At 34.8% G+C, this 24228-nt stretch overlaps 3 protein-coding genes across 4 annotated transcripts in view; 2 read left to right on the top strand and 1 right to left on the bottom strand.

The window, feature by feature from the left end:
• The window catches only part of RB1 (RB transcriptional corepressor 1), a 160941-nt gene that overhangs the window by 42696 nt on the left and 94017 nt on the right, over positions 1 to 24228 (bottom strand). The gene's annotated exons all lie outside the window — the stretch shown is intronic.
• Positions 11243 to 24228, top strand: part of LOC105725923 (large ribosomal subunit protein eL8-like) — a 68202-nt gene continuing 55216 nt past the window's right edge. The window contains exon 1 of the mRNA XM_064373560.1: positions 11243 to 11331. The gene's annotated coding sequence lies outside the window, so the exon portion shown is untranslated. The remainder of the gene's footprint in view (positions 11332 to 24228) is intronic.
• LPAR6 (lysophosphatidic acid receptor 6) lies at positions 11325 to 12616 on the top strand. Its single transcript, XM_012465152.2, has one exon. The coding sequence runs from the start codon at positions 11329 to 11331 to the stop codon at positions 12361 to 12363; it is 1035 nt and encodes a 344-aa protein (XP_012320575.1). The 5' UTR covers positions 11325 to 11328; the 3' UTR covers positions 12364 to 12616.

The raw sequence follows: 24228 nt of genomic DNA, 5'->3' as shown, positions 1-24228 counted from the left end.
GCAATCCTTTCCAGTTTCTTATATTGCCTCTCTAATATCTTTTGTACATCTAACTATAATATTTTCTGCAACTTGCCTCTGAGTTATTTCCAAGCACCAAACTTGGTTTGACTAAAACAATCCTTTTTTGCAATTACATTTCATAACATAACAATAATATGAAAAACTACCAAATATAAATCTGGGAGCAAACAATGCTTACACTTTTAATACACACACAATTTCACTACTAGGAGCAAAAGAATTCAGGTATATCAGAGCATTCAGCTTCCAGGAGCATACTGAGAGACCAATCCTTTTCAAATCCTACCCCTCAGTAATGGGTAAAAGATACAAAGTCAATAAATGTTTACTTAAACTGAAGAGTACTTGGATTTCTGATAATAGTCTATGCTGGAAGGTGTTAAATTTGGTATTCACAGAAAACCCTTGTTCTAATTATTTGAAAGCAGCAGAGATATTTCCTGCTTTTATACAACTTGGCACACTACTATGTACAAATGCAAACTTTTTTAAATAAATAAAGATGAACCTAAAAGTGAAGCATGGTCATATGATTTTAATCTACAGAAGGATGAAAATGCCTAAAATCTCTTAAATTTCTATCATAATGTTAAAATTTAGTGTTTTTAAAAGTCTATATAGCTTACACATTTAAAAACAAAGTTCTTTGCTTAATATTTACCTAAGCTATGAACCAAGTTTCCTATTTTATGTCTGATATGGTTTGGATGTTTGTCCCCTCCAAATCTCATGTTGAAATGTAATCCCCAATGTTGGAGGTGAGGTCTGATAGAAGGTGACCACATCATGGGGGTGGATCCCTTATGAATAGTTTAGCACCATCTCCTTGGTGATAAGTGAGCTCTTGCTCAGTTAGTTCACAAGAGATCTGGTTGTTTAAAAAGAGTATGAGACCTCCTCCCTCCTCTTGCTGCTACTGTCGCCATGTGACATGCCTGTTCCCCCTTTGACTTCTGCCATGAATATAAGCACCCTTAGGACTCACCAGAAGCTGAGTAGATGCTGATGCCATGCTTCCTGCACAGCCTGCCAAACTGTGAGCCAATTAAACCTCTTTTCTTTTTAAATTACCCAGTCTCTGGTATTTCTTTATAGCAACACAGAACAAACTAGCACAACATCAGTAAGAAAAAAAGGGTGGAAGCTATCTGTTACAATGAGAAAACTTGACTAGAAATCAAGAAACTAGGATTTGAGTTCTAGCTCTGGCAATAATCAGCTGTGATTTTAGTTTCCTAAGTTGTACTTGAGTGACTGGAAGGAGAGCTAAACTGTATACTAGAGAAGACGAATGGCTAGTTGTAACAGGGGTAAGGTGGACTTGTATTCTGAATTTCCAGGATCTAGTGCTAGCTCCAACATTAGAGGGTATTAAGATTAATGCAAGATGCAATGTGTTAACCACTAAGCAAACAACTTAGAGGTAAATGTGGTTTTTATAAGCAAAGCCTGTGTCTACTTGATTTAAATTGGCTGTACATTAGCAGTGATAAAAAAGGCAAAGCAAACGCATCACATGATCACTTCTTTATCTGACATACTTAAAGCATAGGCATTCTATTTGGTCAAGAAAACAAATCTTACTGTCCCATGTTTTCCCACAACATAACCTTTATTTCTATAAAGTTAAGATATTATAGATATTTCATCTATAATAGCATCTTTTTCTATTAAATTAAGATATAGGTATTTCATCTATAATAGTATATTTTTAGAGTTTTACATTCAAAGTTTGTTTTAATTTCATTTTGTTCTGAAAACTCTCCATAAGGTCAGAAAGGCATGTTATATTCATCTTAAAGTTCAGGGCAGAGTTTGCCCAAGGTAAGGTCAAAATTTAGAAATCAAGGATTCTGGATCTCTAGGTCACAGTGCTTTCTACTATTCCTTTATGCATGCACTCACTGAGTTGTATTCTTTCATTAGACAAACATGTATAAAGGTACTTCCTGTGAGGACCTAGTTTTTAGTTTTGACTTCATCATTCTCCACCAATGATCACTTTGTAATCCTAGGCAAGTCACAACTTCTCTGAATTTTAGTTTCTTGATCTGTAAAATGGAGATAATAATACGTGTTCTTTCTGTCATTCAATATTAGTGTGGAGACTAAATTAGATAGAAACCTAAGGGCTGAAAAGAATTCTATAGGTCTAATTTAATACTCTTCTTTTACAAATGTACAACAGAGAAGTCATGTTAATTTTTTTTCCTTTAAGAATTGTGGTCTCTCTATATTGCCCAGGCTACACTGGAACTCCTGGGCTCAAGAGATCCTCCTACCTCTGCCTCCTGAGTAGGTAGGTCTCAGGAGATACACATTAATTTTTAGTAGCTGGGATTAGAATCCAGGACACTTAATACCTAGTGAAATTGATCCTTTCATTACACTTTGCAGCTTCTAGAGTAGGTGAAAAAATTTTGAAAGCTACTGCCCACCTAGCCTTTCCCAACTAAGGTTTTATAACCCAATTCAGCCTTTATGCCAGGAGGCATATGTTCTATGTGAAGAATTAACTTATCTTCTAGGAGTTCAGAGTAGCACTAGGTTACGTAGCATCCTTGAGAGAACGGAGAAAATATTCACTCAAATAGTTTTCTGTGTTTTTGAAGGAGAAAGGCAGCATGACTATACTAATGGGACTACACTTAGACATTATTACCAGGAATGGCTATAGCCTTCAAGACCTGAAATTTAAAATTTGTATTCAACTGTAAAGGGTTAGCCTTCATTAGACTTCATCTCCTCAAGAGGCTCTTTACTAAATTGGTAGACTCTCATCTCTCTGTGTTACTAATATCTATTGTTATATCTTGTATTGCAACTATTTCATTATTATTATTTTGAGATAGTCTTGCACTGTCACCTAGGCTGGAATGCAATGGCATGATCTCTGTCACTGCACTGCACAGAGTTTCCTCATGTTGGCCAGGCTGGTTTTGAACTTCTGACCTCAAGTGATCTTCCTACCTTGGCCTCACAAAGTGCTAGGATTACAGGCATAAGCCACCACACATGACCTTGTTTTTTTTATTCTTAATTGAATTGCATGAATATGTCTTAAAAGGCAAACTATGTACTGTGGAAGTACAGAAAAGAAACTGATGAGAGTAAGACTCCATAGAAAAAATGTGATATGATTCTAAGAGTTGGAGATGAGGAGACAACAGGAGAGTTGGGGAAAAAAAGATAAGGAAGAAGGGACAACTCAAGTGTATGCAGAGATAAATATGCTTATTCAAGTTTTAAATCTTACCACAATAACATTTTCACTCCTTTTGATTTCCTTTCCCTTTTTGAACCTGCTTCAACCATCATTCCCATCAACTTTTACTTTGCTATGATCATCATTCATCACCCTTTAAATCTTTCCTCTTCTATTCCCATCCAACTCTACAAAAGTTGGTTCAACTCTTTGAACTTGGGTACATGACTCATGCTCCAGCAAAAAGTAACAAAGTATTAAGTGTTTACAATAATGAAAGGAAGGTAAATCACTTCCAAATGATACCCATAGACTTATGGTAATACCAGTCTAGAATTTAATTTTTTTTCTCCTTAAGCTAAAAGATCTTTTTATAGAAAATAAATATATTCTGTCAACATAAATTACAAATGTTCATTTCTCAAACTGAAAAAGGTTTCTAAACCTAAAAGAAAACTTATCATAATAAGCATCAAAAGAATCCCAAATGCTTTTTTCATAAGTGTAAATTAGAGATGGAAGTCACATTTCACCATGGCAAACATTTGCTGCATGCAAAATGACTAAAGTTAGTTTAGAATAATTCTTCTTAAATTTTAAAATATCAATGTTACATACTTTTTTCTTTCTTTCTTCTTTTAAGAGACCGTGTCTCGTTATATTGCCCAGGATGGTGTGCTGTGGCTATTGACAGGTGTCACCATAGAGCAATGCAGCCTCAAACTCCTGTAGCCTCAAATGATCCTCTTGTCTCAGCTTCTAGAGTAGCTGAGACTAAAGGTATGTACCACTGTGCCTGGATCATACTTTCCTGTGAACTTGAATGAATGTATTTCTGTTTTAAGTCTCACATACTCTCTCATCCAATTTTTTTTTTTTTTTTGCATATCCCCTGTTCTCAATGTTACATACAATTCCAATTATGGTCTTCAAAACTTTTAATGAGAGAATTCTTTAAAATTTTGATCAATTCCTCTTTGATCAATTTTATAGCAAAAGAACACAGTAAAAGTGTTCTTTCCTAATTTTTTCCAAAATAAGGAAAAAATAGGTCTTTTAAAGAAGAATGCTATCAAAACATAAAGTGAAGCCTTTTACAAAATATTTAATCTTACACGTTTCTTGTGCAACCTGGTTTCAAAAATCAGAAATCCTTAAACATAAAGAATGTAAGGTGACTCCTTGATCTATTAAACCTAAAAATATTTAAAAAAAACCCAACCATCTCCTTGAGTTGGTTGTATGCTCTTACCTATTATTATCTCTTATCTATTATTATCTATTTTATGCTCCTATTGATTATACCTTACACACACACACACACACACACACACACACACACACACACATATAATAAACCAACCAACTCCTTGATCTCTTATACCTAAGAGTATTAAAAAAACCCAACCTGCAGAGGTTGCAGTGATCTGAGATTGCACCACTGCACACCAGCCTGGGCGACAGGGTGAGACTCCACCTTAAAAAAACAAAAACAAAAACCCGACCTGTCAGCTTAAGCACTGAAAGTATTCAAAGAATCAGAATCAGATGTAATTAAATTTTAGAAACTGATGCATTACATAATGAAATTCACTGTATTTCATTCTTTTTACTTATTTATTAATTTATTTTTGAGATCGGGTCTCTTTCTGTTATTCAGGCTGGAGTAAAATGGTACAATCATAGCTCACTGCAGCCTCAATCTCCTGGGCTCAAGTGATCCACCCAGCTCAGCCTCCCTAGTAACCAGGACTACAGGTACACACCACCACATTTGCCTAATTTTTGAAACAGGGTGTCATTATGTTGCCCAGGCTGGTCTTGAACTCCTGGTTTCAAGTGATACTCTCACCTCAGCCTCCCAAAGTGTTGGGATTACAGATGTGAACCATAGTTCTTGGCCAAGATTCACTATATTTTAAATAGGTTGTATATGTAGGCTACATTTCTTTCCTTTATTTTTATTAGACAAGGCCTTGAATTGTCACCCAGGCTGAAGTGGAATGGTACAATCATGGCTCACTGCAGCCTCAACCTCCTAGGCTCAATCCTCCCACCAAAACCTCCCAAGCAGCTGAAACCACAGGTTCACATTTAAAAATTACCCAGGTAATTTTTAAATTTTTTGTAGCGATAGGGTCTCCCTATGTTGCCAGGGCACATATACTATATTTCAAATCAGTCTACATGCCCATTATGGCAACAGTCCTAAAAAAGACTTGTCTTCACCAATACATGTGTAGAATGTGCAGGTTTGTTACATAGGTATACATGTGTCATGGTGGTTTGCTGCACCCATCAACACATCATATACATTAAATATTTCTCCTAATACCATCCCTCCGCTAAGCCCTGACCCTGCAACAGGCCCCGGTGGGTAATGGTCCCCTCCCTGTGTCCATGTGTTCTCATTGTTCAACTCCCACTCATAAGTGAGAATATGCAGTATTTGGTTTTCTGTTCTTGTGTTAGTTTGCTGAGGATGATGGTTGCCAGCTTCATCCATGTCCCTGCAAAGGACGTGAACTCATCCTTTTTTATGGCTGCATAGTATTCCACGGAGTATATATGCCACATTTTCTTTATCCAGTCTTCCATGGAGTATATATGCCACATTTTCTTTATCCAGTCTATAATTGATGGGCATTTGGGTTGGTTCCACGCCTTTGCTATTGTGAACAATGCCGCAATAAACATACAAGTGCATGTGTCCTTTATAGTAGAATGATTTATAATCCTTTGGGTATATACCCAGTAATGGGATTGCTGGGTCAAATGGTATTTCTGGTTCTAGATTCTTGAGGAATCACCACACTGTCTTGCACAATGGTTGAACTAATTTACACTCCCACCAACAGTGTAAAAGCATTCCTATTTCTCCACATCCTCTCCAGCATCTATTGTTTCCTGACTTTTTAATGATCACCATTCTAATTGGCATGAGATGGCATCTCACTGTGGTTTTGATTTGCATTTCTCTAATGACTAGTGCTGATAAGCTTTTTTTCAAAAAAAAAAAGCTTTGTTTTTTTTGTTTGTTGGCCACATAAATGTCTTCTTTTGAGAAGTCTCTGTTCGTATCCTTCACCCACTTTTTGATGGGGTTGTTTTTTTCTTGTAAATTTGTTTTAGTTCTTTGTAGATTCTGGATATTAGCCCTTTGTCAGATGGATTGCAAAAATTTTCTCCAATTCTGTAGGTTGCCTGATCACTCTGATGATAGTTTCTTTTGCTGTGCACAAGCTCTTTAATTAGATCCCATTTGTCAATTTTGGCTTTTGTTGCTATTGCTTTTGGTGTTTTAGTCACGAAGTCTTTGCCCATGCCTATGACCTGAATGGTATTGCCTAGGTTTTCTTCTAGGGTTTTTACGGTTTTAGGCCTTATGTTTAAGTCTTTAATTCATCTTGAGTTAATTTTTGTATAAGATATAAGAAAGGAGTCCAGTTTCAGTCTTCTGCATATGGCTAGCCAGTTTTCCCAACACCATTTATTAAATAGGGACTCCTTTCCCCATTGCTTGTTTTTGTCATGTTTGTCAAAGATTAAATGGTGGTAAGTGTGTGGTGTTATTTGTGAGGCCTCTGTTCTGTTCCATTGGCCTATATTGGTGTCTGCCCAAACAGTCACCCAGTTTTGTGCTCGAAACCCAGGGCCCTTGTGATGTAGGCACCTGGGGGAATCTCCTGGTCTGCTGGTTGCAAAGACCATTGGAAAAGCACAGTATCTGAGCTGGAATGTACCATTCCTCACAGCACAGTCCCTCACAGCTTCCCTTGGCTATAGGAGGGAGTTCCCTGACCCACTGCACTTCCTGGGTGAGGCAGTGCCCCACCCTGCTTCGGCTCACCCTCTATGGGATGTACCCACTGCCTAACCAGTCTCAGTGAGATGAGCCAGGTACCTCAGTTGAAAATGCAGAAATCACTCACCCTCTGCATTGATCTTGCTGGGAGCTGCAGACTAGAGCTGTTTCTATCTTCATCATTTTAACATCTGTCTGGCTCTGTTTGATTTTCACCTCCCTCCCAAAAAAAACCCATACAAGAAATAAATTGATTCTGAGTTAACTTCCAGAAGTATAAAGATCTCACATTAAAATAACAGTTTGCCTGAGTCTATCAAATACAAAAGTATCTATTAAATATAATTGATTCTATGGATTCATTCACTTCCTTCGCAAGTAGTTACTCTGTATTTTTCCAATTCTAACCTAAGGATCTTTCAAAGTTTCTAAATTTCCCTTTGGTTCCTTAATTAGAAGCGAAGTTAAATATCTGGAAAATTAATCAATTATCTTCTTCCTATTGAAACAGTCCCTCTGCTACTGTTCTTCCTCAGTAGAAAAAACTTGCAAAAAAATTCAGGTTTATGATATGATTCACTCATCAGCAAACATGTGAGACTCTACAATGAATCAAGAATTTTGTTAAGAGTTATACATTTACTATGATAATGATAATAATGAAAAGCCTAATTCAACAAACAGTGATCTATCCATTTTTAAGCCCCAATAACTCAAACATTAAAAAACTATAGATGAACAGGCTAGGTGAGGTGGCTCACACCAGTAATCCCAGCACTTTGGGAGTCCAAGGCAGGTGGATAACTTGAGGTCAGAAGTTCAAGACCAGTCTGGCCAACATGGTGAAACCCTATCTCTACTAAAAACACAAAAATTAGCTGGGTGTGGCAGTGGGCCCCTGTAATCCCAGCTACTCGGGAGGCTGAGGGGGTAGAAATCCTGGAACCTGGGAGGCAGAGGCTGCAGTAAGCCAAGATCACCACTGCACTCCAGCCTGGGTGACAGAGCAAGACTCCATTTCAAAAAAAAAAAAAAAGAAAGAAAGAAACAAGAAAAAGACAACTATAGATGAATGGTTAAGTAAATAACAAGTGAGTAACAATATGTGGAAGAATATTCCAAAATTGAATTAATACATTTTAATTCTTTGAATGAGAAAATGGCATATTCAAAATGAAAGTAAAAGTGAGATAAGATCAGAGTATACAACTGCATATATTTCATTATTTAAAGATGACTAAAAAGGAGACTACCAATTTGAAAGAAAATTATGAAGATTTTATGTTTTCTTAAAACATACAAAACCAAATTAAAAAAAAATAGTAAGACATAACTACTAACAGAAAATTTTTCTCCAACGAGAATATAACCTTATTAACCACTCCTTTTTTCATTAATGTTCACTCAGCTTCTACCAGCCTTCTAATAAGAACACACACATACCTTTTTTCTATACTAAATGTAATACAAAGCTATTCAGCCCTTCAAAACTTTAAGTATTTGGTTATAAGTAGTACTTATCTTTTTTGCCGTTTGATAATAGATGAGTTTCCTAATCAAGACAGTAGAAATAGACTACAGTTCATCAATTGTTGAGTGTGAGAGAGTGGTGCAAAACAACACAAAACATGTTACAATGTTATTTTTAAATTAGCTAATTAATTTGTGAGAAAAAAATGTTCTTAAATTACTTAATTGATACCGAAGAGGAATAGTTTCAGCTTAAATTGGACCAAATTAAAAAAATAATAACAGGCACAACTTGATCTAGCCTTTTCTGAAAAAAAAAAAAAAAAAAACCCAGATATTTAAAACAAGAAAAACGTGTCATAGAGATTGTGATATCCTCAATCTTTGAGCAAACAACACTTACATTTAACTACCCTCACCTTACACATACTTTCTTCTTCTGATTTTGGAGCCTTTAAAATATGAGTGTACTTTTTTTTATTCCTGACATGGAGTCTTGTTCTGTTGCCCAGTCTGGAGTGCAGTGGTGCAACCTCAGCTCACTGAAACCTCTGCCTCCCAGGTTCAAGTTCAAGCAATTCTCCTGCCTCAGCCTCCTGAGTAGCTAAGATTACAGGTGTATGCCACCACATCCAGTTAATTTTTGTATTTTTAGTAGAAATGGGGTTTCACCATGCTGGCCAGGCTGCTCTCAACCTCCTGATCTTGTGATCCGCCCACCTCAGCCCCAAAGGGCTGGGATTACAGGTGTGAGCCACCGTGTCCAGCCTATACTTTTTTTTGAGACAGTTTCACTGTCACCCAGGCTGGAGTGCAGTGGTGTGATCTCGGTTCACTGCAACATTTGCCTCCCGGGTTCAAGTGATTCTCCTGCCTCAGCCTCCCAAGTAACTGGACTATAAGTGTGCACCACAGCACTAGGCTAATTTTTGTAGTTTTAGTAGAGATAGAGTTTCGTCATGTTAGCCAGGCTGGTCTCAAACTCCTGACCTCAGGTGATCCACCTGCCTCGGTCTTCCAAAGTGCTGGGATTACAGGTGTGAGCCACCACGCCCAGTCTAAAATATGAGTATACTTTAAATATAAATATATATAGAAATCACGCTTAGAAACTTTTAAATGAAGACAAAATCTGAAATATATTCCAGATTAATATCACATTAAGGGGTTAAGGGAAGAGCTAGGGGGAAGAAGGAAGATAAGACTATGAACCTAAAATTTAGCCAAGTAGTAGGATTTTTATTCTCTAAACCTTATTTCAATCAATTTAAGGTTAGAAAAATTTTGTTTAAAAAGATGCAACTTTGCTGTGAGCTGAGATTGAGCCACTGACTTCAGCCTAAGTAACAGAGCGAGACTCTGTCTTAAAAAAAAAAAAGATGCAACTTCATTTTGTGCTTAAATTCACTGGTAAAGATTAACACATTAACACCACACCACAGATAAACATTCTTGAATTTCTTTGGTGAAATGAGTCATTTAAAAATTTAAACAGCTCTAAAATATTAATTCAATTTCATAAGAGGAAAGTATGTGGGAAAATTGCTTATCAAAAACTAATGAGACACAGGATAAGAGCTACTCACAATCATAACAATTAAATTAAATATTGAGGAATAATTAGGAAAAACAGAAACCAAGAGTCAAATTCTTTTTTTTTTTTTGTCAAATTCTTGTTATACCTTAAAGGTTAAAGGCCCATTTGATAGCCATCAAACAGTTCTTTGAAATGCTACATTAAGATATCACTAACAATTTCAATTTATAAATACACGCCCATATACATTTTCTTTTAAAATGTCATATCCCAAACACAAAAGCAATCAAATAAGAGAACAACAGACTTAATAGTGATTTTTTTTTCTTTCAGTTATTACTACTAAAACAACTCTGAGAAGTTGCCAGCACACGAGAAGGCATTTCTGCATAAAAAAAGTTAATGAACAGACCATGCAGCTAAACAGCCAGTGAGCCAGTGACTATTTGCAAGCCTCCTAGGTATATCCCCAGCAGACACATTATCAGATTAAAGGAACTGCAAACAAACTGGGCTGAAACTTTCTTTGTCCAAACCCAGCCTCTTCTTCCTGTGATGTCATATTACAAATCTAGCAAGCCTTTCTTTTTCACTTCAGAGAAAGCGACCTCAAGATACAGTTGGCAACTGAGGAAAAGGCCTCAATTCAGCAAGAGCTAACATGCTTTGGAATTTATTTTGGCATCTTTAAAAGACTCTTCTGCTTACCCACCATCTGGGATCATACAGCAGGAAAACAAAAAAGGAAAACTTCATTTAAAAGAAGCAAGAAGTAAAATGGGACAAATTGGGAATGTTCAAGTCTCTGAAACTCTCCACTGAAAAGAAAATAAGATTGATAACTTAAGCTTAATATTTCGGGGCATAAAGAAACATTAACTTTGGAGTATTCATCTTGACTACTGCAATACAAGTTTAGAAGACAAGTGGTTTCATTCTCGTCACAGAATACAGCTTTTCTTTACATTTATCATCCTATGGGTTGGCCTCGTTGACTGTATTTTTTAAAGGTTGCTCGTCAGTTAACTGAGCCTTGGGATTCACGGATTTTCTGAAGGTTAAAAAATGAAAGTATTTTCCTGTTGAAGAATCCAGCAGAAATTTCACAGCAACAGATTTCATGTTTCTTTTGAATCTTTCTGAGAAAAAGGAAATATTTATAAAACCATCCAAAGAGCCGGATACTTTGCAAATAAATTGGAGGTTATAGAGGTTATAATCTGAATACCAAAGGAGACTGCAGCAGATGAAAGTACTTCCAAACTGAAAACTGAACGTGCCTTTACGATGGTAAGCATTAACAGCTCTGACTGCTTCTATAATGACTCCTTTAAGTACACTTTATATGGGTGTATGTTCAGCATGGTATTTGTGCTTGGGTTAATATCCAACTGTGTTGCTATATACATTTTCATCTGCATCCTCAAAGTCCGAAATGAAACCACAACATACATGATTAACTTGGCAATGTCAGACTTACTTTTTGTTTTTACTTTACCCTTCAGGATTTTTTACTTTGCAACACGAAACTGGCCATTTGGAGATTTACTTTGTAAAATTTCTGTGATGCTGTTTTATACCAACATGTACGGGAGCATTCTGTTCTTAACCTGTATTAGTGTAGATCGATTTCTGGCAATTGTCTATCCATTTAAGTCAAAGACTCTAAGAACCAAAAGAAATGCAAAGATTGTTTGCATTGGCGTGTGGTTAACTGTGATGGGAGGAAGTGCACCCGCCGTTTTTTTTCAGTCTACCCACTCTCAGGGTAACAATACTTCAGAAGCCTGCTTTGAAAACTTTTCAGAAGACACATGGAAAACATATCTCTCAAGGATTGTAATTTTCATCGAAATAGTGGGATTTTTTATTCCTCTAATTTTAAATGTGACTTGTTCTAGTATGGTGCTAAAAACTTTAAATAAACCTGTTACATTAAGTAGAAGCAAAATAAACAAAACTAAGGTTTTAAAAATGATTTTTGTACATTTGATCATATACTGTTTCTGTTTTGTTCCTTACAATATCAATCTTATTTTATATTCTCTTGTGAGAACACAAACATTTGTTAATTGCTCAGTAGTGGCAGCAGTAAGGACAATGTACCCAATCACTCTCTGCATTGCTGTTTCAAACTGTTGTTTTGACCCTATAGTTTACTATTTTACATCGGACACAATTCAGAATTCAATAAAAATGAAAAACTGGTCTGTTAGGAGAACTGACTCCAGATTCTCTGAAGTTCAAGGTGCAGAGAATTTTATTCAGCATAACCTACAGACCTTAAAAAGTAAGATATTTGACAATGAATCTGCTGCCTGAAATAAAATATTGGGACTCACTGGGACAGAACTTTCAAGTTCCTTCAAGTGTGAAAAGTGTCTTTTTGGACAAACTATTTTTCCACCTCCAAAAGAAAATTAACACATGGACATTTTAAAGTCATTAGTATAAAGAAAATTTGTATTCAATGTGTTAAGCATTAACATGTATTTTATTTGTGTATACACTCCATCTGATTTTTCTGAGCCATTTTGATTTGTTCCTTCTTCATTAAAAAAATCTCTTAAAGCTATTCAATGTCTAAAAGTGACTGATTTAAATTATGTGTTAACAATCTGTAATGTCTTTGAATTCCTTTTAATATTAAATGATTTAACTTACTAAATTATTTTATACTAATTTATTTATATAAGTTTAAGTATTTAATATTTTTATTCAACACACCATTTTTATTTTGAATGGAAACTATCAATCATGTTTCTTAAACCATAATAACAATGAGAAAAGAGTAATTTGAAATAATCAAATATTTTTGGAGTATTTTAATATATATACAATTAAAAATGTAGTTTTCTGTAGAAATGATAGCATATTAACATTGTTGGAAGAGCTTGAGCAGTAACACACTGATAACATTTTGGGGGTTTTGTCTGTGCAGGCAATTTGTAGAAAGTAGATGCTATCTATATGGCATGCTTTGAAGTTACTATTTTGATTTTCTGTATATAACGTGCCCAATTTCAAAATGATGTATGCCACAAAAATTGAGAGGGAGAAAACTAATAAAATGTTACTTTGCTAAATTTTTACTTAGCAAAAAAATAAAATACTATCAGAGGTATATTTTAAAGGTGCACTTACATCACAATCAAGAACTTACATTTTAAATATGTTAGGTCAGAGAAACACCAGAGATAGTGAAACATAGGACTTGGCATTTAGAAAGTAATAGAGTCATGTGTTGCTTAGATACTTGCTTAGGTAATTATGTCATTGTGCAAACATCATAGTATGTGCTTATACAACCCAGAAGGTATACACTACTGCACACCTAGCTTATATGTTATACCCTATTGCTTCTAGGCTACAAACCTAGACAGCATGCTACTGTACAGCATACTGTAGGCAACTGTAAAATGATGGTATTTTTGTATCTAAATATATCTCAACATAGAAAAGGTACAGTAAAAATGCAGTATGATAATCTTATGAGACCACCATCATATATGCGGTCATTCACTGTTATGTGGTACATGACTGTAAATATTTTCTTTTCCTTCACTCTTCTGACCATTTTAAGCCAAATATTGGATAGCTGAAAACATTTCAAGTAGGCAACATGTTACTGTACATCAAAATGATTTATTAAAGACATCGTTCCTCATATTATAAAGCAGCAAAACTACAAGGCCAAATAACTAAACAAAACTATATTTTCATTTCACTAAACATAAAACAGGTATGGCTCTGAGGTATACTTTAGAAAAAAAGTACCAAGTACACTAAAACTTTTTTATTATCTGACATATTCTTTTTTAAAAAAATTCAAGCAGTTCTTCAAAGTTAACTAAAAAAGAATGCCTTGTATTTAAGAAAAAGGACACGCAATAAATTCAGCATCAACCTATCTGATTTTTACAGTCTTAATCTTTCAAGTCCTGAATATAGCTTGAACAAATAACTCTTTTAAGACATAAATTTGATTTTTGCTATTCTCTGGGTTTGAGCTGCAATGATTTCAGAAAAATCACAATCATTTGCTGGACAGCTTAACCTACTTTCAATAAAATAACAGTGGGGGGTTTTCTTGGATACATGGTTTCCTTTAGATAAACCTAAAGCAAAACACATCCTTAGTGCCTTAAGCCCAGGAGGTTCAGGTCACAGTGAGCTATGATCACACCACTGTACTCCAGCACAGACGACAGAGCAAGACCCTATCTTCAAAAAAAAAAAAAAAAAAAAAAAAAAAAAAACCTAGTGAAGATACTAACTATGGTCCTTTATATAGAAGTATAGACATAATATAAATGCGTTTTCTTCCATTGACCTAAAATTCCTTTATTTGATTCACACTTCAGTCAATAAAAACACACTACATTCTTATACATACTGAGATGAAAAGCAACTACTAATTTACTGATCTTGGGGAAAGGGGTAAAGAATTCTGTTACTGAGATTTTTCAGAACTCTCCTCAGCTTAAAGATCTGTGAGTAAAACTTAAGGCAAGATCACAAAGCATGAATATAACTTTAAAAAAAAACAAGTAAAACAGTCATTAAATAGTTATTATTACTATGTTCATAAAGAAACATTTGGTGTCTCCTGTCAACAGGAAGATAAATGAATCAAAAGTTTTGTAAGATTCTTCATAAAGCAGTATATCACAGATAACAAACACAGTTTTCTCATTTAGAACTTCAAATACTGAGTAACTCTTACCTATGGACAGAAAGTGTACCAGAACAAAATTTATTTTCCTTTGTTAGTGCTATACTTTGTGGTAAATTATATATTCTGAGAGTTTTCTCTTCCCTTCCCTCTTTACTCAGAAAAATCTATATTAATATTAGAACTCTGATGATTTTACTTTTTATTACTTTAAAAAGATAGCACTAAGCCCCCCTACAGAAACCGTGCCCACTGTTTTTAACATTTTCATAAAACAGTAGATGATTTGACTAATCTTCCTTCTCACATTAACTCCCTTCAAAGGAACAGAGTAAGCTGAGAAAATTTTTCAGGTGTGGAAAAATGGTTTTCCAGCACCCTAGTAATTTCTGAATTTAGAAATCATCTTTTCTGAGAAAATATCAAGTAACTAGTTTACCAAAAAAAGCATAAAAAATAGGTATTGTATATAATATATTCACCAAAAATTAAACTGAACATACTACTTAAGGAGTTATCAACAAACCTTAATATTCTACGTTCAAAACACCAAAAGGAAATTGGAAGAATAAATCCTAATTATAGATATTGGTATTTAAAGATATCCTAATTATAGACATTGGTATTTAAATTGAGAAATAGAAGATAGAAAATGGAGCAAACTTCATATTCCCATCTGAGAAACATTTGGTTCATGAATGGTGCATAGTTAAGAATCTGAAGTGACTGCATTTTGGTCCTATAATTTTGGACCCCTGATGAACCAAGCACTTTGTCTTTTGTCAATATATTAAGTTACTATTGCCTAGAAGAAGCTTTACTACCTTCCAACACCTAAACATTTTTAGTGCCTAAATGCCAATTCAACTCTGGATGTCACAAATGTTCTTAGTTGTGAATAAATTTTTGTGTATAAACAATTTTATTAACAGTGCTTAGGCAGGGATGCACTCTTAAAGACTCCAAAAATAAATTTTTAAAAAAGCTTTCTGGGGCTTTCCTGAAAACTGAATTACCAATTTATAACATGGCTTCTAAGAAATAAATTACAAATTAAAAGGAACTAATGAACGAACTTAACGTAGAACATATTGAGATCTAAACTGATCAGATTATTTAATAATCAACAATATTACCTATTTAGCAACATTTTTCAGAGATCAACATGTATATACTCCTAAAATCTCTAATTCTCAAATTTCTATTTTCTCTCATTTTTACTTTATATCAGTCAGTTTTATAAAACTACAAAGAATGTCAGTTAAACAAGGCAACAGACCTGTTAATAAAAGAATAGGAAATTAACTCCAGGTAAACTTCTCTTTTTTATCACCTTAAAATGATAGCATTAAGCCCCTCCTGCCTTGCCCTTTTCCTGCTCCCAATAGATTTACTACAATAACCTCTTAAAAGGGTACAAAATTACCTCTTTCATTTGAAAAGCAGTGTTAAAAACAGAATCCAAAAGATAGAACCCCAGAATGAGTATAATTCAAAAATTGAATAATCAGTTTTCACAAAACTTGGTTTACTCATAATAGATTTCAAGTGATATTTTTTAAATAAAGTTTAAGTAATTGTGACAAACAATTATGTATTATATACTTACAGCAGAGTGACAGTTAGTAGCCATGGAGTAAATGTGCTAAGTTCCATTATCGTCCTATCAAAATGGCTTCTGGAACATTTACAACTTAGAACAGAAAGGGCCTGATGGTCATCAGATATAACTACACCTTAGGCTGAGGACACTGAGAAATTATAAGACCAAAGAACAGATACAATGTCACATAACAAATTGAGGTAGAGCCAGGGTAAGAACCCTGTTTGTTTGTTTTTTTAATAGAAAGATGAGGTCTTGCTATATTGCCCAGGCTGGAGCAATATTGCTGGGCTCAAGCAATATTCCCACCTCAGCCTCTCAAACAGGTGGGATTACAGGTGCAGGCCACTGCACCTGGCTGAACCCAGGTTTTTTTTAATTTTTGTTGTTTTACTTGTCTAGTTATTTAATGGTGGCAAGGAGAGCACCACAGGCAAAGGCCCTGTGGGAGAGAACTTGGATACTAAAAGGATTAAAACATTCAGAGTGGCTGGAGATATAGGGCTGACATCTTACATATTCTTATAGGCCATGTTAAGACCATGTTAAGTGCTGAGAAGTTGTGGAAAGTCTTGAAGAATTTCAAGATAGGAGAGACATGATCAAGTAAAGATTCGTCTGACAGGGTAGAGATGCATTTGTCTTCAACAAGAAGAGAAAAATAATCAGAATAAGAACTATATTTATACAATTTAAAGGGCTCTTCTTATCCTTTTTTTTTTTGGTTTGTCCTTTCTCCCTTATAAAACTGGGAGAAATTCTTTTTTTAAATGATGGTGATAATAGATGAGAAGAATATTTTAATGTCATTACTTGGCAAAATTTGGACAGCAACCTTCATGGAGAAATTGCACCTTCATATAAATTTTAATGTCATTACTTGGCAAAATTTGGACAGCAAACTTCATGGAGAAATTGCTGGTGGGAATGAAAAATGGTACAAACCTTATGGATGGGAATTTGGCAATATCTAACACACACATAAATACACACACACATTTCCCCTTTGACCCAGCATTCTCACTTCCAGTGTCTTGAAAACACAATTTCATTTATACTAGCATACACACACATACACACACATACATACACACACACATTTATTGTGGTAATATTTGAAATTGCAAAATACTGGAAATTACCTAGATGTCCAATCATAGAAGACTAGTTGAACAAACTGTAGTATATATACATAATACAGTACTATGCAGCTGTAATAATGAGAAATATCTCTTAAACTAATACAGAGTGACTTCCAGAAGGTAGTATTAAATGAAAAAAAGCAAAGCATAAAAGAGCACACATAGTGTGCCACCTTTTGTATAAGAAAAAGGCAAAATTAAACATGTATACCTGCTTATTTTTATAAAAAGAAACACAGGAAAGAATAAACCAAAAAACAAGGGATGGGGTGGAAAATGGGATAGAAGAAATATCAAAGAATATGATATTTTTCAGATTATACCTTTTTGTATAGTTTGCACTTTAAGAAACATATTAATGTTTTATATCAGGTATTGACAAACTTTCTTCTCAAGAAGTAGATAGTAAATATTTTAGGCTTGCAGGCTATACTGTCTTGTTGCAACTTCTCAACTTTGTACTGCAGTGTAAAAGCAGCCACAGACAATACATAAATGAATAAAGTAGCTGTGTTCCAATAAAATTCACGGTCTGTGGGCTGTGTGTGCCATCTCCTGTTATATGTAGTCAAAACTGTGGGCCAACAAGGATGGGGGGAAAAACACCCTAGAACTTCATTTATTTTAGTGTCTGGCACATAACTGGTCTCAACAATTAGAATGAATCTTAAAATTCTTCAAAAGCCCAAGGAAAAAAAGGCAAAATTTCTTTTGCTAATACACGAATTCATTATTACTCTTATTACTTATCAACTTTAAACTGTATTTGTTAAATTTTCACCATTTAGATAAGGTTATACAAATGCTAAAAGAAACCATTTTGTTGGTGAAGCCATTCTTAAGGAAATGATCTGACTTCTCATGTGGAACAATTTTCTGGGCTTGTTGAATCCTAGGATTTTTTTCCATTTTTCTCTCTGCACTGGTGTGATAGTTTCACTCTTTATTAGGTCCCATGATTTCCCCTTTTTTGGATTCTTTTTTCATTTTGTTAAAGCATATTTCCTAGTAATTTCATTTCAAAATTCTGAGTCCTTGCATTTCCGAATTTCATTTTGCTGTCATATTAGACAAATTTTAGGTTACAAAATATCCAGTATTCCTAGTGAGAACTTCAGTGCTGATCTGGATCTTATTCCCCTGAAATAACTTGCTTTTTCTCTCTGGAAGCTTTTAAAATTTTCTCATTATCTTTAGAATTCTGAATTTTCACCAACATGTATCCACATTCATTCACCATGCTTGACACTATAGGCTTGTTCCATCTGAAGCCGCCTTGTTTTTGCTAGCTTTGGAATTTTTTTTTTCCGCTCTTTTTAATTATTTTATCTTCTCCATTTTCTCTGGTCTTTCTTATGGCAATGATAAATATTGAACTGAGGTACCTGAAAATACTAAAGTAAGGAACTATATAGCCTACCAGTACAATAGTTTGTTGTGTTTTCCTCCTAGGAAAAATTGCCTTTCCTACTTCTTTTTCTTCAGGTCTGTCACAGAACTCTGGGTTTACTTCAGTTTCTTTTCTGCTTCTCCCTTTGGCACCATCAGGAAACCTTAGCCTTGTGTAAGTGTACACAAAATCTGAAGGCAGGGAAGGCTTATATCTGTATCGTTTGTGGACTGCACAATAGCATGTGCAGCCTAAACTCTGCTAGGGTGCTGTACCCAGATGGTATCTTTCTGTAATTCATTAGTAAAGAGGAAGATGCTTTTTAAGACAGTGTCTCATTCTGTCACCCAGACCAGAACGCAGTAGTGCAATCACGGCTCAATGAGGTCTCAGCTTCCCAGGCTCAAGCAATCCTCCCACCTCAGCCTCTCAAGTAACTGTGACTACAGAGGTGCATTTTCTTCATTCTCATAGGCTGGCATGGCTTTAGATGGGGGACTGGTCCAGGTGTTTCATGTTCTTAAAATGTTGCTCATGAAGTGTAGTACCCAGACTAGCAGCATCAGTGTCACCTGGAAACATATCAGCAATACAAATTCTTGGACCCTACATTGGAAACTTTGTAGCTGGGCCCAGCAATCTGTAATGTGTGTTTTAACAAGCCCTCCAGGTGATTCTGATGCATGCTCAAGTTTGAGGAATATTGCCAAATAGCACTTCAGAAAACCTTCCTGATTATTGCCCCACATTCTGTATCTGCTACTTTGAGCTTGGGTGCTAAGACTTTTACTTTCACCAGACCCTTTTCCTGGGGGTGTTGTGTGCTGTGGTTTTCTCTCCTTTATCGTAGCCATCAATATACTCTTAATTTATTTTTTGTACTAATAAAATGAATCAACTCCTTCACCTCCCTCCATAGTTTTTCTGCTTCACAGTCTAAGTACTGCTGGGTTTCACCCCACTGTGGTATGTGTCTTCTTTTTTCTTTTGTTGAGACAGTCTTGCTCTGTTGCATGGGCTGGAGTGCAGTGGTACAATCTCAGCTCACTGCAACCTCCCCCTCCCAGGTTCAAGCAACTCTCCTGTCTCAGCCTCTCTAGTAGCTGAGATTACAGGCTCGTACCACCATGCCAAGCTAATTTTTTTGTATTTTTATTAGAGATGAGGTTTCACCACATTGGCCAGGCTGGTCTCCAACTCCTGACCTTGTGATCCACCTGACTCAGCCTCCCAAAGTGCTAGGAATACAGGCGTGAGCCACTGTGCCTGGCCTGGTATGTGTCTTTTTTGTCACTTCTGTAGGGTTGTGGGGAGAAAGGAGATGTAAGTGTGTGGTCAGTGCTATTCTGATGGGCTAAGTTCCATTATCTCATTATAAATAAGAAATAGTCTCATTTTTAAACGCAATTGCACAGTCAAAGTTACACAAAATTTACCAGTTGTTAGCTCATATTTTAAGAGGACATAAAACTACAAATAATTTACAATTCTTTATTTTAAAACAAAAACTTTCATTTTATTATACCAGGATAAAATATTCACATTGGACTAAAATTTAGGGTTTTTAGGAAAAAATGTTTTATATATGGTACTTTATGAACAGAAGCAGTTTATTTAAATAAAAATGAATATTACTTAAGACTTAGCACTAAAAAATTATACCATTTGGTTCATATGTCATATAGGTAATTTTTGCTAGTGGTCAAAATTATTGGACAAAAATTACTATACTTTATGTTGTGGTCTGATAAGACTTCCTGAGATGAAAAAGACTGAAAAACACATGATTCAATATAATATTAGCTGCTTAAAACAAGGGGAAAAAATGGACCTGTGTTTTGGAAAAAATGGACAAGCAAAGGACACATATACACAGTTTCTCTAGGCCAAGAGTGGCGGCTCATGACTAATCCCAGCACTTTGGGAGGTCCATACAATAGGATCACTTGAGTCCAGTAGTTTGAGACCAGCCTGGGCAACAGCAACACCCCATCTCTACAAAGAATTAAAAAAATTAGCTTGGTGTGTTGGCTCACACCTGTAATCACATCTACTAGGGAGGCTTGGGTGGGAGGGTCACTTGAGCCCAAGAGTTCAAGGCTTCAGTGAGCTATGATTGTGTCACTGCACAGCAGCCCGGGAAAACACAGAGACTCATCAATCAATCAATCAATCAATCAATCTTCTCTACAAGGGATTTCTTTACCAGTATGTCCATCCCTTCCCCAGGCCATTTATTCTTAATTGGAATTGAAATGTGCAAAAGTTTATGTTCAGAAGACCCTGTTAAAATATGTGGGTTCAACTTAATCAGATGCTAATCTAAAAGTGTATACTATTAAAAGTGCCCAATATTCCTATGAAAAAGATTATGCAAAAATTTGTATTTTCAAGAACAGACAGTAAGTTCAGTAATGGATTAGGGAATCCTATGTTCATTTTTGTTTATGACTCATGTAAAAGACAAGTAATGTCACTTCTCCACCTTTTTCACTTTAATGTTTAAAAGAAAAAAATGACAAACCCTAATTTAAAAACTATCAGTACTTAATATGTAAATTTTAAAACGGTTAGAAAATTAAATTATCTTAAAATATGAAAAGGGCATCATGATAAAAATGACCAGACTTAAAAGATAGCATGACAGATTTATGTTAGTCTTTGAAGAATTCTTAAAGAATATAATTGAAATCTTAAAGATAAATTTTTTGTTATATTTAGTGGAGGCAAGAAACACTGAAACTTAGCAAAGTAAGAGAAGGCTTTTTGAAAGGCTAAGACACAAAACCAGCTGTTTCCTATTCTATGTTTCCTTACCATGTTCTAAATGTAGCTCTTACAAAAGACACCAAAAATATCTTTGATATTTGGCCATTTCTGACAAAAGTGGAAAATATGAAGAACCAATTAAGTAAATTAATAACAACACACAAACATGTATGTTGAAACAGACTGGGTTGTGACAGTTCAGAGTTTTTAAAACATGCTATAAATATTTAGGAAAATGAAATGCCAAAAATTTGTCCTATTTTATAATTAAAGGTAAGTAAGCTTAGATGATTTAAGAATAACTGCCTTAGAGTAGTTCTAAAATTTTAGTAAACTCAATAATTAATAACAGCCTTTTATTTTGCTGCAGAAATTCAGAAGCTACACTAATTAGGATCAATTTCTCCTATTTCTCTTCTTTGTTTCTTGCATATCCAGAATTCCAGAGCTCTTCTTCACAATTCCAGTTAAGATATGACTATAAGTTTCTAAGCTGAAAATTCTAAATCTAAATTCAAGTGTTTATCAAACATCATGACTCTTTATAAAATTCTCTGAATAAAAGTATATATGCTTCCACCCCACAGGTTAAATACAGAGAATATTTCTTAGTTATTCTTTTACCATTGCTACTTCCCTTCCTGTTTGTACTTGAATAGTGAACTAACACCACCCTCAGGGTAATTACTGACATGAATCATAACTAAAGCAATATAACAAATTCCAACTGCAATATAACAGTGAACAGTGCCCACACTTAATAACGCTGGAGTCCCATGATGCCTTTTTCCCCTGAACTTTTTCCATTTTGAGAAGGTGATGGGGGAGGAGGGGTACCTCAAAAGAAGAGAAAAATTCTCTGTACTTATAGTAAGCCAAGATAAACAGGTTAATACTATGGAACTGTATCCTCAGTTCTCTATTCTTAAGAAATCACTGTATAGAGGAAGAGGAGGAATAAAGCGTACTAACAATTAATTGTTATGTTTCTAATTACTATTCTCATACATGCTCATATATTCCTCACAACAAATCTGAAAGTTATCCCTATTTTACTCACAAGGAAACCTGAGATACAGACATAATTTGCTCACAATCACACCAAAGCAAGTTACATGACATCTCTGGACCTCAGATCTCTTTATCTATAAAAGAGGAATAGCAATGTTTACCCTTCCAGGCTTCTGTGAATATTATATAAGATCTGCTAATTCAAAGTCCAGGCACTTTTTGCTATAGCATAGAGAAAGATACAAACACAGATGAAACATGAGCAAATAAACTAATCGTGACGATGCACATACCAAACAGTAAACAACTACACACTGAGAGTCAACACAGAGGCTAAGAGTATAGTCTCTGGAACCAGATAGCCTGAGTTAAAATTCTGCCTCTGTTGCAAACTAGTTTTGTGGAAAAGGGAAAGTTTCTCAATTTCCCATGCCTCAATTTCTTCATCTGTGAAACAGTGATAATGACAGAATCTATTTCATAGAGTTGTGAGAAGTTATGAGTTAATACACTTAAGCACTTTTAACTATGCAAAAACACTGTAACAGGACATATGCAAAAACATTACCTATTATTACATCTACACTGAAATGTCACACACATAAGTGAGACTTATTTTGATGATCATCTGTATCATGACAGACAAGCTTCCAAAGAAGTAAGCAAAGTAAGCAAGTGATGAGCACTGCTTCCTAAACTAAGTTTCTATGGGCTATCTACAGGACATTCCTGAGTTGTTAGACTTTTGTTTTTTATTTTGAAAATCCCTGAATTTCTTAGTCCTTTGTGCCAATTAATGAACAAAATGAATGGGTAATATGTATAATATGGATGGTGTGGTAGGGAGGGGTGACATGAATAGACAAGTCATGAATACTTCTCTACAGTAAACTGGCAATTTTTCATGTGTCAGAATGTTTTAAGATTAAAGAAGGGGACAGATGCATAGAGAAAAAAATAGACTTAGGGGTCAGACATAGGATTCAGGTACTAGAAGTCACTTGAGCAAAGGTTTAGAAATCAAAAGAACTTTATGTTTAAAATCATAAACAGATCTGAATAAAGAACTCAGGCTTACATAAACAGTTAATACAGAATACCTGCATTGAATTATAACAGTTATCTCAGTTTCTTTAGGTTTTCTTATTGTTGTCCTTTTTTCAAACATGAGAACCCATATGAAAACCCATTTAATGCCTTATTAATCCTTAACAATGATGAAGAAGAAATAGTTATTTTATTACATTGAGCTTATATTCCTAGATTTTTAAGCAATCATCTAATTCCACGTCAGTGGATGATTATTCATATGAGTTAAATTACTATCTTATTTTTGTTTGTATTCTTTCTGCTTATCTATATCTTAAAATTTTTCTTTAAATTATTAGTTCACTAGTAGAAAAATAATGTCACCATAAAAAATTTATTTCTAAGATATTGCCTTCCTTTATTTCCCTTCTTTATCATTACAGTTTTTCATTTGTATAGAAGATGAGTTTAGGCATACCTGGAATCTTTTACTAAAAACAGAGAAAGAGTAAAACAATAATAAAACCTCAGTTCTAACATTTCAGTCCATGAAAACAATCTAGATGAT

This window comes from Aotus nancymaae, unplaced genomic scaffold (assembly GCF_030222135.1).
Source record: "Aotus nancymaae isolate 86718 unplaced genomic scaffold, 86718_ANA_hifiasm-v0.15.2.pri h1tg000009l, whole genome shotgun sequence".
NCBI lineage: Eukaryota > Metazoa > Chordata > Mammalia > Primates > Aotidae > Aotus > Aotus nancymaae.
This window is presented reverse-complemented; position numbering and strand designations above follow the sequence as displayed.